This window comes from Chenopodium album, chromosome 3 (assembly GCF_948465745.1).
Source record: "Chenopodium album chromosome 3, dcCheAlbu1.1, whole genome shotgun sequence".
Classification (NCBI taxonomy): Eukaryota; Viridiplantae; Streptophyta; class Magnoliopsida; order Caryophyllales; family Amaranthaceae; genus Chenopodium; species Chenopodium album.
In genome coordinates this window covers 77,588,640-77,605,505 of record NC_137836.1, presented here as the reverse complement: position 1 = coordinate 77,605,505, position 16,866 = coordinate 77,588,640, and the positions used below count along the sequence as shown (strand labels likewise).

General features: G+C 40.2%; 1 protein-coding gene across 1 annotated transcript; it reads right to left on the bottom strand.

The window, feature by feature from the left end:
• Nucleotides 1-551: 551 nt before the first annotated feature.
• Nucleotides 552-1,606, bottom strand: LOC145625431 (uncharacterized). Its single transcript, XM_081678473.1, has 2 exons — nucleotides 1,417-1,606; nucleotides 552-1,327 (listed from the first exon to the last, which is right to left on the bottom strand). Exons 1-2 carry the CDS (start codon nucleotides 1,604-1,606, stop codon nucleotides 552-554), a joined length of 966 nt encoding a protein of 321 aa, XP_081534599.1.
• Nucleotides 1,607-16,866: the final 15,260 nt, after the last annotated feature.

Below are 16,866 nucleotides of genomic sequence, written 5' to 3'. Positions count from 1 at the left end.
CTTCAAGTGCAGAAGTTGCGATTTCTTTGCGTGGTTGAAAGAAGGGGATATAATTAGGGTTGGTGACGAAATGGAGGTTGAGCAAGGTGGCAGTGTTCATGATGTTGTTGATAGGGTTGATGAGTTATTTAAATTTGTGAAATTAGTTGTTAGGGTGGCACTGATAATGTATTTTGTGCTATTTCTTGTAGTTGCTGAGTGATTATGTTTGTGCTATGTAGTATGGATTATTAGTGTGGTGTACTAGACTACTTATGTCGAAATTATGTGCACGATTTTGATGAATAAAAGAACTGTCCTTTTCATGATTTTTTTGCAATTTACTGTCTTATTCAAATTTGTGCCTATATTATTGATACATAAATTGTTGGGATACTCACATTGAAGCAAAATGCCAGATTTAATATTTCAACAAAAACACAAAGTGTTCACAGGACAAATTCATTGTCTTATAATTATACCAAATTCATTGGTGCAAAAAAACAGCCTAAAACATGTTTGACATCCTTAAAAGGCATACATTGTTTAATTCAAAGTCTGAAATGCATAAACTAACAAGGTTGTGATGCTGAAAGTCCTTTTTTTGCTCTGGTTCTTGGACTCTGTCTTATTGGCTGAGATGAAGATGCTAGTGTAGCAGGATCTGGTTGGCTTTGACTTGTCCCTTTCCTTGACTTTGGGGGTGGCTTTGGGGCTTGCTTTGGAGCTTGCTTTGGTGCTTGATTTGGTGCCTTCTTTGGTGCAGCTCCAGCTTTGGCTTTTTGTGTCTTAGTCAGTCCACCTTGGCAGGTTTGAGCATTGTGTCCAAATTGTTGGCACTTGCTACATTTGACTGTCTTAGACCTTTTACCCTTAGCTTGCTCACCTTCCTCTCTCCTTCTGTTCCTAGCAGGCCTCCCTATCCCTCTCTTCATTGGTGGTGGGCCTATTTCTTCATATGTACTGTCAGGCCATTGCTCTGGGTCTGGTATCACTTTGATACTGTGTGCATAGGTGAGCTTATACCTCTGGACTGAGTACCACTCACTGATGTACTTTCTTGGGTCATCATGTGAGTGCAGAATTGCCCTCATAGCATGTTTACATGGCAATCCAGATAATTGCCATGCATTACACATACATGTTTTGTCCCTGAGGTTGACAGCAAGAACAGATCTGCCATCTAACACTTCAAATAACCCATCACCAGATTTAAGGCACTTACAGGACCTAGACTCCAGCCTTATTACTTGCACTCTTCTCATTATGTTAGGGCAGAAATCATCTCTCCAACTTTCACAAGCTTCTCTTCTTGTAACCATCCTAACCATGGTCAACCTTCTTATACCTGCAATCAAAGTGAGAAGGATGTGTTAGCTTACATCTTTCAATTTTCAAATTCAAATGTACACATAATAGCTTGTGTTATGTTATTACCTTCAAGCAAGGTCAAGACTGGTCTGCACCTATCTACTCCCAAAGTTGAATTAAAGCTTTCAACAAAGTTGGATTTGTTGATATCATTCTTGATGGCTGGGTTGAAAGCATGCTTAGTCCAAGTTGATTGTGGGCCCACTTCTGCAAGCCACACCAATGCCAGATGATTGGCCTTCTTTAAAGCTTCCATGGCTTTCTTGAAAGTGAAGGGATTGTTGTAGGGAATAATTCAAGCCTTTAAAATCCCACTAGCTTGAACCCCACTGTGATCATACATACACTAAAGTACGGTGGCGTCCAAAAGGGAAGAAGATAGAGCAAAAGAGTCGCCAACAAGTTTTTAAGGAACTTGTAAACCGTTCACGAGGTGAAGGTTACACCCCTTAACGATCCAAGAGATCGTCAACTCCATAAGGTCATGAACCAAATAAGGGTTCGGGGATGAAGGTACAAATCCAACCTAAAAGAGATTGAACCTGCCCTAATAATAGGCCTCTACTTTATTCTGATCGTATTCATGTGCGCTTTCTGACTAACATACAATCAATAGATTAACCCTAAACCTGTTTAATCTATGTTGGTTGAATTTAATGCACAAATAAACTATTATTGGCGATCACTTGAATTTATAATCACAATTAACCCTAACAAGATTATTAATTATCTTATTAAGCGTGGTTACAAGTATAAATTCCCTTTAAGCATGCATAAAAGGTGTGATCAAGCAATAAAAATAAATACAATATGTATCAAGCAACATAATAAATAATCAACATCATTAATAAGAATAATATCAATCATAATCATGATCATAATCGTGTTAAAGCATAGCAAGATCCTAGGCATGATACTAACAAGATTAATAACAAACCCTAGCATGTCACTAAGCAATAAAAAATCAAATCTTTAACCCTAACATGATACTAACATGAATTAATATTAGGAAGAGAATAAAAGGCATCATACTTTTAATCATACTTGATATTAAAATTACCCTAGACATGATACTAGGAATTAAAATAACACTATAAGCATGATTTCTACATCATAATATCAATTAAGCCATTAAAGTACTTACTTGGATGCCTCGTACCTCTTTCTAATAACAAAATACACACGTTAGTAACTTCAAAGAAAATAATAATCAAAACAATTAAATTAAATAATTGAAAGAGAGATTTGGGAAAAAACCCTCATAAATTAAAACCTTTCACGTCTAGGGCGAAGGCAACTTCGAATATGGCTAGGTGTTTCTAGATCTTTTGAATGCGGAATTTTGTATTAAAAAGCAAGAAAGAAAGAATGCTAAAGAATTAATATTATTGAAAATTGTTGAATGAATGAATGAATGATTGAAGATGAAGAGAATGAATTAAAAGAATTGATGAATGATGGATGCTTCTTGATGAATGAAAACGGAGTTTTTGATACGATATTTATAGAGAAAATCATCCAAAAAAGATAATTTAACAAAACAGAGTCTAAAGATCGAAAATCAACATTGGCGCCAGCCCTGGCTAGTTGGCGCAAGCACCAGTGGCTAGCGCCTGGCGCCAATCCTGGTTCCAGGCGCCAAGGCCTGGGGTTGGACGCCAAAGTGGTTTTCAACGCGTTTTCAAAAATCTGATAAATTTCCTGTACTGAAAGATAAAATAATATAATTCCAATCGAAAATGTTATTTGATCTTGATTAAAACTCTAAAGAGTCCTAATTGAATTAGGAATGATGAGAACCTTCTAGAATGTTCTAGAAGACTAAAACCATTCCTAATTGCATTAGGAATGATAAATTACATTAGGCCCTCCCCTAGATCATTAGGCCGTACTTAAAGCTCAAACCGGGCCCAGTTTAGTAAATTGGTCATAACTTCCTCAATATTCATTGGAATTGGGCTTATAATATATCGTTGGAAAGACCTTTGCAAGCCCTATCCAACTACACCACTATTGGACCCATATCATGGACCAACCAAACTGGATTGGCTGTTTTCTTAAAATAAAGTTTTCAAAATCAGGGAAAAGAGAAGAGAAATAAAACTTTCCGCAACACTAGACCTTTCCACACTTTCGTTTCATTCGATTATGATTCGACGTGAAAGGCACTCATCACCGGGTTCGGTTTTGGGAAGACACAAATAGGTGTCTACAGAAGCCCCCACTTTGAATGAGTTTGGAGAAACGCAAGTTTCAAAAACGAAAGCCAAAGTATCGATAGGGACGGAGAATGACTCAGAACGTTCTGCGATCCTAAATCACTCTTGTAACGCCGATACCTGAAAAACTAGCATTAGTTAAACAGATAAAAGAGTTAAGAAACGCGTATCTTGCACCGTCGAGCACACGTCTCTGAAAGTAACCACATGTTGCTGCTGCTGTTGTTTTGATGACCTCCTGCAAGCTAGAGAATGCCATCCCGCTTGAAAACCGCTACGCCCGTAACTGCTTCCAAATTAGAAGATTGCTTCGCCTGAAACTATCCTCCCCGCAATGATAATATTCCATGTCCAAGGGAATACTATCGAAGATTATTTCTCTCGAAACAATCTCCATCCGCATTGATAATATTCCACGTCCAAGGGAATACTATCGAAAATTATTTCTCTCGAAATAATTCTCATCCGCATTATGATCATCTTCCATGCCTAAGGGACTATGATCGAAGACAACTTCGCCCGAAATTATCCTCAGTTATTTGTGACAACTTTCCGCAAGCCAGGGAATGATGTCGAAGACATCTTCTCTTGAAGTCATCCTCATTTGATGCGATAATCTTCCAAAGGAAATTACCGAAGATCCACGCCTGTCGATCTTTAAAAGTTTGCCTGAACTTGCCTTTGCTATGCCTGTACGTCGGCGCTCTTTTTCTTTGAACCTGTATGTCGGTGCCCTTTGCTCTTGAACCTATATGTCGGTGCCTTTTGATAATAAGCCAATGCTTAGGCGCTTTAAGCTAAGTGAGACGATCTTTTCATCAGGTCGATCACTTTACGTAATCAAGCCGATTACTTAATCATGTCAAATTGCTTAGAGGGGCTAACTAGTGTACCAAGGAACCCAAAATATATTGCAGAAGGCTAGCACAACCCCAACAGGTGGCTGGCTCCTTTGGCGTCGCTGAAAATCCATCAGCGCCAGCCATATGGCATTAGCGCTAGGCGCTGGCATTGGCGTTAGGCGCCAAGCACATAACGTGACGCCAATGCCTAGGGACTGGCGCCAGCACGGGAATCTTCCTTAAATTCCATTGTTCGTTCATTTCTTGCTCTGTTCGTCGCGAAACTGCCCGAGAGAAGTCCGAAAACTTCAATTGATCGTTGCTCACTCGTTTCTCAACCAAATTCGCTCAAATTTGTTGCAAATCAAAGCTCTTTTCATCTATATTCCCGATCTATGTAAGTTTTCCTCAAACTCACACCGGTTTTTATGAATTCTTGGCATGTATATTCACGAATTTTATGAAAATTCGAAATTTATAATGCTCAATTTGCTTTGTTTATCAAGTTTTATGCCATGAAATTGCTTGTTTATGCTTGTATATTGCCCTGGGAGTAATTTGATACTTGTTTGACTCAATTTGGTGAAGAAATGAGCAATCTGCCATTGTTAGACCTCTTAAGGTCGTGAAGAACAATGTGGCTTGTTCTTGATGTTTTTGCTAGCAATTCTTGTTCAATTTGTCACAATAATCACTATAGTATTGCAAGAAATTGTTTGATTGCTTGAAAAAATGTTGTCATGCTCAATTTGAATTTATGCTCTGTTTTAGTACTACGTACTCTATTTTCTGCGAACATAGTATCATGCGGCTAGGCGAACCTTAGATACTATAGAACCTTAATTCATGATGATTCTGCACAATGTAGCATGGCTAGACAACGAGGCTCAGGTTCACGGTCCCGAAACACTAGACGGGAGCATGAGCCCGTGGAGGACGACACCACACCGTCCACTTCGCTTGGTCGGCTCCCAGAGTGGGATGAGCAGACCTTGTTCTTTGCCCCTGTTCACCACATTTCTGAGAGGGTGAGACGGGGAACCGAGCCTAGGAGGACACGGCATCACGGCTCTGGCTGTGATGGTCTAGGCGATTTGTACAGGATGCACATTGCGAGAGACCGTGAGACGAGGCTCCTATGGGAGTCCTGCGGGCTAGTTTCTCTGTTCGAGACCTCCAAGGCTATGGTCGCCTCCAGCGGGGGTCATCACATAGTACACGCTTTGGTGGAGTTCTTCTGGGACACCACCGACACTTTTCATTTTCCCTGGGGCGAGATGATGGTCACCCCTACAGACTTCAGTCTCATCACAGGACTGGAGTTTACTTCTGTGCCGCTGCCGTTAGACGGCGGGATCGACGTCTTTTCTCCAGAGGTCGAGGAGCTGTTGGGGCCGATTGCTGTTCGGGCCCGAGCTGAGGTCGAGACGACTCAGTTCAGTGCTAGAGGGATTCGCCGCTCGACGCTGGCAGCGGCTCTTGATGATGATGCGACCACCCGAGAGCAGCGGGTGCGCATCTTCGTGCTGATGTTGTTGTTAGGGACATTCTCCCCTGACAGGGGTAGTAGGGCATTACTTTACTACCTCCCTGCTGTCCGCGATCTCCAGCGGATAGGGACTTATGACTGGGCCAGCTTGGCCTACACTGATTTTGTTCGCGCGCTGAGGGACTCGTGTCGTCACCGGTCCTTTAGGACGAACGTCGCTTTGTCTGCTTTCTGGAAGGTCGTAGAGGTAAACATTATTCCCTATAAAGTTTAGCCCTACATGTTAGTTAGCATTTACTCACGCTTTTAACTTTTTGTAGATCTGGTTCTACGAGTACTTTCCTTCCGTTGCGCCGGCGAGACCATCGCCGAGGGGATATCCGGTGAGCGCCTCTTGGGGCGGTCACCATGTGGACATGTCTACTGCACGTGTCCGGAGTCGGATCATCTCAGTACGACTTTTAGTGTTTATCTTGCTCTTCTGTGATGTTTTGGACATGTTCTTACCCGATTGGTACTTTTTATAGGGACCTGAGGTAGTATACCGACCGTGGGGCGGTTGGACAGTCCCTGGATTAGCCGCACAGTACTCTGCTGAGCGTCGCTACTTTCTGGGGACCTACGGAGCGGTTGTATACTTAGGAGAGAGAGTTGCTAGACAGCACTCTTCTGATGTTTTCGTTGTTCCTGCTCCTCCACCACGTCACATGTTCGACGAGAGAGAGTTGTCGAGCATGGCTGAGGAGTCTGGTTCCCTCTGGCGGTCCCATGTGATCCTTGGGTGGAGTTACGCTGGGGAGCTACTTCCTTTGTTAGCTCCATCCCCTGTACCGGCCGAGGATGTGAGGGTAAGATCCTTAGCTTTTTATTTTTCGCTAAGTAACCCCCAAGTAATACCTTACTCATTTCTTTCTGTTTTTTTATCAGGATGGTCCCACTGAGTTTGTGCCACCCTGTATGTCCATTCACTACCAGGGGACGTACGGGCCGATCGAGGAGATGATTTCTCCGGCTCCTGAGGGCGAGCGCTTCGTGGAGCGGTCGATTCCTCGTCACAGACCAGTGTAAGTCTAGTTTTAATTCAGAATCTTGTATTCAGTTATCATGTATTTTCACTGACTTATTTTCTTGACAGTTCCCACGCGAGGTGGTTTCGGCTATGGCACGATGTATAGATGCCTTCCGGAGCCAGCTCGTCCGGATGAGGAACGCGGCTACCTGTCGTCGAGACGACGCTGCCCGAGAGGTAACTTTTCTTCACTTATTATTTCATTATGGCTTCAGTTTTACCTTGTTTCTGATTTAATTCTTTTTGCAGGGTCAGCCGATCGCTTCTCACACCCGTACGGGGCCTGAGGGGCGGAGAGATCCGGCGAGGTCTAGCTCGAGTTGTCGTCGCACTTCGTCAGGAGGTAGAGGTGGTCGTTCCGAGGCTGATCGAGCCGACGTTGCTGAGGGTTCAGGATCTTCTTCTGAGGGTGCTCCTGCTGCACCGGTAGGAGAGGCTACCTCGGCTTTCAGAGGTGGTGGGATGTACGAGGTTGGCTCGTCATCGCAGCAGCCTCCGCGATCTCAGCCTCAGGTTGACCTTGGCTGGAGCGGTCATGTCTTGAGTTTTCCTCCTCCTACGGAGACTAGAGCTGGTGCTGAGGCCGGAGCTGGTGGAGAGGTGACTCCTCGGACAGCGCAGTTTTATGGCATGATGGGCCTACGTCCTCCGGCGTCGTAGTTTGTTTCTGTATATGTATTTTATTTTGAATTTTTATAGAACTTTGCCTTTGACTCATTATTTAGACACTTTGATTAATTATTATGTTAGTGTATGTTAGTGTGTGCAAAAGAAGTGTGATAACAATTTTGCGCAAAAATTTCCGTCATTTTTATTATTGATGGAGGGTATTATCCGACTCTCTCCCCCAAAAGAAAAAATCAAAAGGAAAAATAAAAACGGAGAAAAAGCTGTGTTTTTGAAAATTAATATAAAGTCCAAAAAAGAAATAAAATTAACTAAAAATAATTGCTATATTTAATTAATTAATTAAGAAAAAATTAAAACGGGGCCATAAAGTCATTAACCGACTCAAGGTTAATATCAAAACGCAGTTGAGCACGTGCGGCCTCCCTGCTGACTTGGCGCCAGCCTGTGGCGCGTAGCGCCAGGCGCTACACTTAGCGTGTGGCGCCAAGCACTGATAAGTGGCGCCAATGTCGAGGCTGCGACGCCAATTGACGCTGACTCCGTATTTCAGTCAGATTGAAATTCCTCGCAATTTGTACATAAATAGCCCCCTGCTCAGCCGATTCTTCTCATAATTCCAGCGAAAAAATTATTCTCCTCCGCTTTAGAATTTTGGAACATCGATACACATTGTTTTAGAATAGGGTATGATGAAATTAGCCCTTTGCCAGAGGAATTTGGTGCTATTTTAGGCTTCCCTGCAATAGACCTGGTAGTAATCCCTAGAGTAGTTGCATATTACTATAAGGATTTTGAGCGCTTCTTTAATTTGAAGGAAAGGGATTTATCAAAAATAGTAGATGGCAATGTAGTGAACTTGAAAGAATTCGCACGCTACTATTTTGATAAACCTCTTTCTGAATCATTTCACATATATAGAAGAAGGGCGTTCTTATTCTTCATGCTTAATCAATATTGTCTTAGTAGTGGTAAAAATAACGAGGGTCAATCAATTATAACCACTGTGCTAGAACAAATTGAATCAGGGAGAAATACAATGCCATTGATAGTTGGAGAGACTATGATTAGTCTAGATGAATTGAAAAGGGACCCAAAAGCACCTCTTCGCGGCTCTCCAATTTTATTACAGGTAGAAAAATAATATTTTTAATTACTGAAATCAAAAAATATATTTTTGTATTGTAATATTAATTTATTTGCATTGCAATTTTTTTACAGATGTGGCTAATGGAGAGGTTAGGATTAATTAGCCCTCCGGACGACATTGAAAATTATACTCCCACTTGCTTTGTGAGAAGGAAGAAGCGCATCCCTAAAATCGGGCGCCATGGGTAGAGAAAAGTCTTTGAATCACGTGATTTTGCTATCAAGTGGGTCATCCCATGGTGGAAAATAAAAAGGATGGTTGGTGTTAACAAACAACCTTTATGCCGTCTCCCAAGCTTGTCTCGTGTAACATATTATTATCCCTGCAGAGTAAAGAGACAATATGGCTTGCTTCAAAATATTTCTTCCGGGGATCTTCGTCCTCCCTATGAGTACCCCGTGTCTCAAGAAGTGGATAAATTTGACACTTACTGGAGCGCTAGACCTTTATGGGAAGTGATTACCCAAAAGGTTCCCCCTTCTTTACCTAATGATGTAAAGAAGTGGTTGTTGAAGAAGTTTTCAATTGATCAGGATAGAACCGAAGTGAAGAATCGTCTAGGTGACAGGGTGACACCGGCCAAAGAACGCTTAGGTGCAAGAATTGAATTCAAAACACCTACAATGCCTAGGAAGAAGAATACTACTAAAGACAAGGGGAAAAGGAAGGCTACCACCACAGATAAAAAGGTTTGGGTGGAAAAGAAGCATGGGGTGCTAGCTGAAGGAGAAACAATCTATTCCAAAATTGAATGTAGGTCCTCTAAAGGATGCCTACTAGCTAAAGTAATGGATGAAGAGGAGGAAACAGAAAAGAATTGGAAAAGAGCAAAGAAGGAGAAGAAAGATTAAAACATTGCTTAGCTTTAGATTTATTAGATTGTTAATTTTTATTTAAAGTTAATTTATTTCAGCCTTATTTAAATTCCATTAACAATGTAATTTTATTTTATTAATGAAATTTCAGCTTTCAATTAAATTGTTACTTTAAATATATTTTATTAAAGCAATGAAAATCGAAAAAAATTAATTTTTCAGAAATCCTTCTGTAGACACCCATTTGTGTCTCCCCAAAACCAAACCCGGTGATGAGTACCTTTCACGTCGAATCATAATCGAATGAAACGAAAGTGTGGAAAAGTCTAGTGTTGCGGAAAGCTTTTATTTTCTTTTCTCTTCTTTCTGTTTTCGAAAATCCACTGTATTTTATGAAAACGTCCATTCCAGTTTAGTTTGGTCCATGATAAGGGTCCAATAATGGTGTAGTTGGATGGGGCTTGAAAAGACCTTTCCAACGATATATTATAAGCCCAATTCCGATGAATATTGAGGAAGTTATGGCCAAAATGCTAAACTGGGCCCAAACCGGATTTTACCTACGACCCAATGATCATGAGGAGGGTCCAAAGGTTTAATCTTATTCCTAAACTAATTAGGATTGATTAGAATCTTCTATAAGTTTCTAAAATATCTTAATTATCCTTTTTTGAAAAGATAAGATTAAGGAATTTGATTTAAATATAAACTTTCCTTTTTTATAAAACTTTCCTTTTTTAAAGTCCTAATTCTATTCGAATTTAAACATGTTCAAAGACAGTCAGATATTATTGTCGTGCCTCATATGTTTTATCCAAATTTTATATGGTTGGATATATCTTGAAATTATCTTTCCAATGATATATTATAATATTAAATCCGAGCTATAACGAAAAAGATATGAATGAGACATGAAACTTTATCCAAAACTGATACTGTCCTACTATTTTGTTCATATCTTTTATTCTACAACATATTTTAATCTGATTCTAATTGGGTTAGAAAGTAGACTTCAAGATCTTTCCAACGACATCTTATTCATCTTATTTGGACTTCTGGATCAAAAGATATGATAAAAACAAAATCCGCAAAAACGGCTGTCTACGAGTTTTATTTCGATTCGAATTTGGATTCTTTTCTTAATTCTTCGACCCTCTTTTTTCCTATAAATAGAGGTCATATCTCCCCTTTTTCAATAACCAACTCTCATCAAGATTTTCTTGATTATTCTCTCTCTCTCTCTTTTTCTAAACTAGCCTTTTCTCAAATACAAAATTCTGCATTCACAAGATCTAGAGTCACCTAGCCACATTCGAAGTTGCCTTCGCCCTAGACGTGAAAGGTTTCATTTCTGAGGGTTTGGTCCCAAATATTTATTTCAATTATTTAATTTAATTGTTTGTTTATTGTTTTCCTTGAAGTTACTAATGTGTGTATTTTGTTATTAGAAAGAGGTACGAGGCATCCAAGTAAGTACTTGAATGGTTTAATTGATATTATGATGTAGAAATCATGCTTAGATTGTTATTTTGATTCCTAGTATCATGTCTAGGGTAACTTTAATATTAAGTATGATTAAAAGTATGATGCCTTTTATTCTCTTCCTAATATTTATGATTGTTAGTATCATGTTAGGGCTAAAGACTTGATTTTTATTGCTTAGTGACATGCTAGGGTTTGTTATTAATCTTGTTAGTATCATGCCTAGGATCTTGCTATTTCTATTATGCTTTAATATTAACATAAACATGATTATGAGCATGATTATGATTATAATTGTTATAATTTATGATTATTATGAATATTATTATTATTATTATTATTATTATTATTATTATTATTATTATTATTTTGATGATGATTATTTTATTTATGATGATATTATCATTATTATAATTATTATTCATGATATTGATTATTTATTATGTTGCTTGATATTTATTTTATTGCTTGATCACCTTTTATGCATGTTTAAAGGGAATTTGTACTTGTAATCACGCTTAATAAGATATTAATAATCTTGTTAGGGTTAATTATGATTATAATTCAAGTGATCGCCAATAATAGTTTATTTGTGTATTAATATTCAACCAACATAGATTAAACAGGTTTAGGGTTAATCCTATTGATTGTATGTTAGTCAGAAAGCGCACATGAATACGAGCAGAATAAAGTAGAGGCCTATTATTAGGGCAGGTTCAATCTCTTTTAGGTTGGATTTGTACCATCATCCCCGAACCCTTATTTGGTTCATGACCTTATGGAGTTGACGATCTCTTGGATCGTTAAGGGGTGTAACCTTCACCTCGTGAACGGTTTACAAGTTCCTTAAAAACTTGTTGGCGATTCTTTTGCTCTATCTTCTTCCCTTTTGGACGCCACCGTACTTTAGTGTATGATCACAGTGGGGTTCAAACTAGTGGGATTTTAAAGGCTTGAAATTATTCCCTACACCTTCGAGTATGGAAGTCGAAAATTTTCCGAAAAACATCGAAATACGCCCAGATTGTACGACTGAATTGGCGTCAGTAATTACAGTTTGGCGCCAGCTATTGAGGTTTGGCGCCAGGCGTCGCCAATACCATCGGCTGGCGCTAATGACCTATTGCTGGCGCCAGACTCTGTTCTGCGACGCCAATAGTTTTCCGACTTTTTGTTGACTTCTAGTTGATTCTGGAACGCGGAGATGTTGAAAAATAAAGTGGCCGCACCCGTAAAGGGTTGCCTACGTATCCTTTCCTAAGGAATCAGGCCGAACGTAGCTCTCTTGAGTGTCCTACTCAAGTAATCATGGGTAGTATTTTTTAAGTTGGTCAAGATTGGTCATGTTTGAGAATTCATTGCCATCCATGTCAGTTAATTTTGCTGCACCACCTGACAGGATTGTTTTGACAATGTAGGGGCCAGACCAATTAGGTTTAAACTTCCCCCTTGGATCTAAAACATTTTTCCTTAGCGCTTTTAATACCAAATCTCCTACTTTGATATTTCTTGTCTTGACCTTCTTATTAAAATGTCTAGCCATACGAGTTTTATAGCACTGAGTGTGATGTAGAGCTTCTAGTCGTTTTTCGTCGAGTAGGATCAATTCTTCATAACGTGCCCTAGTCCATTCGACTTCATCAAGCTTACTCTCTAGCGCAATGCGTAGAGATGGTATTTCTAGTTCGACAGGTTATACGACATCCATTCCATATACTAAAGAGATCGGTGTATTTCCTGTTGACGTACAGATTGACGTGCGATAACCCCACAGTGCAAAGTGGAGCTTGTCAGGCCAATCTTTATAATTTTCTGTCATCTTCTCAATGATAGTCTTTAAATTCTTATTAGCTGCCTCGACTGCTCCGTTTGCTTGAGGTCTATAAGGGGACGAATGATGATGTTGGATACCATATTTATGTAGCAATTCTTCAAATTCGGCTTGAAAGTGAGTTCCATTGTCACTTATCATTTCATGTGGGACCCCATATCGACAAATGATATTTCTCTCGATAAAGAGTGCTACATGTTTTGCAGTGAGTTTAGCGTATGATTGCGCTTCAACCCACTTTGTAAAGTAATCAATTGCCACTAGAATAAATTCGTGGCCTCCTGTCCCTAGGGGAGTGATCTTGCCGATTATGTCAATTCCCCATGTAGAGAATGGCCATGGTGATGTGTAGGTGTAGAGAAAAGATGGAGGAACGTGTTGTAAATTGGCATAAATTTGACACTTAGGACATCTTTTCACGTATTGATGGCAGTCCCTATTCATGGTAGTCCAATAATACCCTTCTCGCATTATTTTCTGGACTAACATTTTGCCATTTACATGAGTTCCACAGATTCCTTCGTGGACCATTCTCATTATTCTTTGTGAATCCGCCTTTCCTACGCATAGGAGAGCTCGACCTTTAGGTACCCTTTTATGTAGCTCGTTGTCTATGAGTACATATTGAGAAGCCAAAAGTCTCAATGCTCGTTTCGCTCTTTTGTCAGCATGAGGAGGATATTCTCCATTGGTGACATAGTTGAGAATGTCTGTGTACCATGGTTCTTCTTCATGTTCTACTTTTTCGTCTTGGACTGGGTCGTCGTCTTCTATAGCCTGTATATATGCTGGTTTGTGCCTTTTTTCGATAGTTAGAGGCATGTGCTCGATATCCGTGGGAATCCTAACCATTGAGGCTAATCTTGCCAAGGCATCAGCAAATTGGTTTTCTTCTCTAGGTAGATATGTGTATTCTACCTTCTCTAACTGGTCGGTAAGAGTTTCCAGATAAGTTTGGTAAGGGGCTAGGCTTTCGCTCCTTACTTTCCACCTTTTAGATATTTGATTGATAATCAAAGAAGAGTCTCCGAATATCCTTAACTTCTTTACTCCCAATGCCAGGGCTGTTTCAAGGCCTACCACACATGCTTCATATTCAGCAGCGTTGTTGGTAACGTCGAAATCAAGCTTTATTGATATTGGGACGTGTTCTTCTTTAGGTGATACTAGTAGCACTCCGACGCCACATCCCTTTTGGTTTGAGGCTCCGTCGAAATACAAGGTCCAAGTATCATCTTCGGTGACCATCAAATCTTCATCTGGAAATTCATTGTCTTGTATTGGTGTCGAGTCTTCTATTGAAAAGTCTTCCAGAAAGTCTGACACCACAGATCCTTTAATAGCTTTTTGTGGCATAAACCGCACATCGAACTGGGCTAAGTTGACTATCCATCTTGAAATACGTCCATTGAGTGTTGATTTCTCGAACAAATATTTGAGTGGATCTAATCGGGATACTACGAAAACGGTATGCACCAACATGTAATGTCTCAACTTAGTTGTGGCCCACACCAAAGCGAGGCACAATTTCTCGAGTGGTGTATAGCGTGTTTCGTATTCGAGCATCTTCTTACTTAATTAATAGATTGCATTCTCTTTGTTTTCTACCTCTTGTGCTAGAATGGCTACCATTGTCTCTTTGGTAACCATCAAATATAACCTAAGAGGTATTCCGGGAAGTGCTGGCGCTAATACGGGAGGATTTGCGAGATAAGCTTTGATCCTGTCAAAGGCTTTTTGACACTCATCATCCCATATTACTGGCACATTCTTCTTGAGCTTTTTGAAGATTGGTTTACATATCGTTGTCAGTTTTGATATAAACCTACTTATGTATTGCAACCGGCCAATGAATCCTCGGATCTGTTTCTCGGTCTTGGGCGGTGGCATCGACATGATTGCTTTAATCTTGGTTGGATCTATCTCTATTCCTCTAGAGCTTATGACGTATCCCAAGAGCTTGCCTGAGGTGACTCCAAAAGCACATTTTGATGGATTCAACCTCATATTGTATTTTCTTAGCCTTTCGAAAAACTTCCTTAAGGCTATTTGATGGCTTGGACGATCCTTTGATTTCACAATCATGTCGTCGACATATACTTCAACTTCTTTATGCATCATGTCGTGGAGTAAGGCAGTTGCTGCACGTTGGTAAGTAGCACCTGCGTTTTTCAACCCAAATGGCATTACCGTGTAACAGTAAGTGCCCCATGGTGTGATAAAGGTCGTTTTCTCCATGTCTTCTTCCGCCATGAGAATCTGATTGTACCCTGCATATCCGTCCATGAATGAGAGAAGCGCGTGATTTGTCGTGTTGTCTACCAGAATATCGATGTGTGGCAAAGGGAAGTCGTCCTTTGGACTTGCCTTATTTAGATCTCGATAGTCGACACACATCCTTACCCTTCCGTCTTTCTTTGGAACTGGGACGACGTTGGCGACCTATTCGGGGTATTTGCATAACTTGATGAAACCTGCAATTATTTGTTTTTGAACTTCTTCTTTTATTTTAAGTGCTACGTCGGGTTTCATTCGACGCAACTTTTGTTTTACAGGTTTCATTCCTGGGATTAATGGTATAGTGTGTTGAGCTATTTCTCTGTTAATGCCTGGCATATCTTCATATGACCAAGCAAATACATCGATAAATTCTTTAAGCAAGTTAATTAAATCGGTTCTTTCTTGTTTATTCAATGTTAGTCCGATTTTAACTTCTTTTTTATGAGTTGAATCATTTGAGATGTCAACTGTTTCAGTCTCTTCAATTACTGGTGTTTTCTTTTCAAGTGTTTCCATTGCTTTAATAATTTCTTTATCTTTTTCATCGTTAGCTAAGCAATGTTCGTCATCTTGGGTTAGGGAAGAACACGAGGAGTATGGAGAATAAGAGATATTATTATACTCTGAGATCATTACATCAAAGAGTGATATGTCCTTAGGGACTGGACCACTAACTATCCTAGGAGAAGAAACAGGAAGGGGAGGCATTATAGCTAAAGACTTAGAAGATTCTAAAGGGAAAGACTCTGACGATTCTTCAAACATCGGCCCTTGTCCTGTCGTGATTGATATCTTCCTTCCACTCAGAGTAGTCACCTTGATAGTCTTGCGCCACCCTTGCAGTGATCCTTCAGCTGGAGTAATTAGCTTTGAGGGGTCAAAGTTTTCGCTTTGTAGGACCGTTTGAATGAGTGAGGAGTTATCTTCCTCATAAACTGGCTCATTCTTTTCTCGTCCAAACAGTAATCCCATGACGTTAAAGTCAAAGCATGGGGGTGCTTTCTCCTTATGGACGGGAGTTGGGATTTCATCAGTGAAATAGCAATCCAAGAAAATCTCGAATCCTGGTTGTCGTATGCCATTTACAACAAATGGTTCGGGAATTTCATGGCATGGATAGTCCTCTCCTTCTTTTATAAACTGACCATTAAGCGTAAGAGGGTACTGATCCATTGGAATTGCTTTCTTTTGAATGCGAGCGTCTCTACGTGCTTTCAACTTGTCCTGGGCTCGCTTGAGATCTTTCTGAGTCGGTTCGAAACCAAGTCCGAAGGTATCTAGTTTAGGGAGGCCGGGTGACTCTATCGATTTTGCTATCCCTTTCTTCTTTCCTAAGGTCATCCCAGGGAAGTGTCCTTGTTTCTTCAGCATAGTGTTGATAATCATGTTGGGATGGGGGTCGTGGCAAAGAGATGTCCTTTCATCCTCTTGGATTAAGGAGACTTCTTCGTTAAAGCCCCATAGGTCTTCGTCATCTTCGTCGTGCTCCACGTTGATGATTGGATTTTCTATTGATTTGATCCTCATCGGCGAAGCGTCAATAGTGATTGGGATTCCTCTAACTATGGATTTCACTTGTTGGTGGAGAGATGAAGGGACGGCCTTTAGATCATGGAGCCAAGGGCGTCCTAACAACAGATTGAATGAGGCTTTGATGTCTACCACTTGAAAAGTGATAGCATGTTCTATTGCTCATGCCGTCACATTTAGGG

Excerpts from the sequence above, each read along its gene's own strand:
- LOC145625431 (XM_081678473.1), bottom strand. The coding sequence starts at position 1,606 with ATGGAAGCTTTAAAGAAGGCCAATCATCTGGCATTGGTGTGGCTTGCA. Across the intron at positions 1,328-1,416 it reads AGTCTTGACCTTGCTTGAAG|GTATAAGAAGGTTGACCATG; the intron begins GTAATAACATAA and ends CTTTGATTGCAG.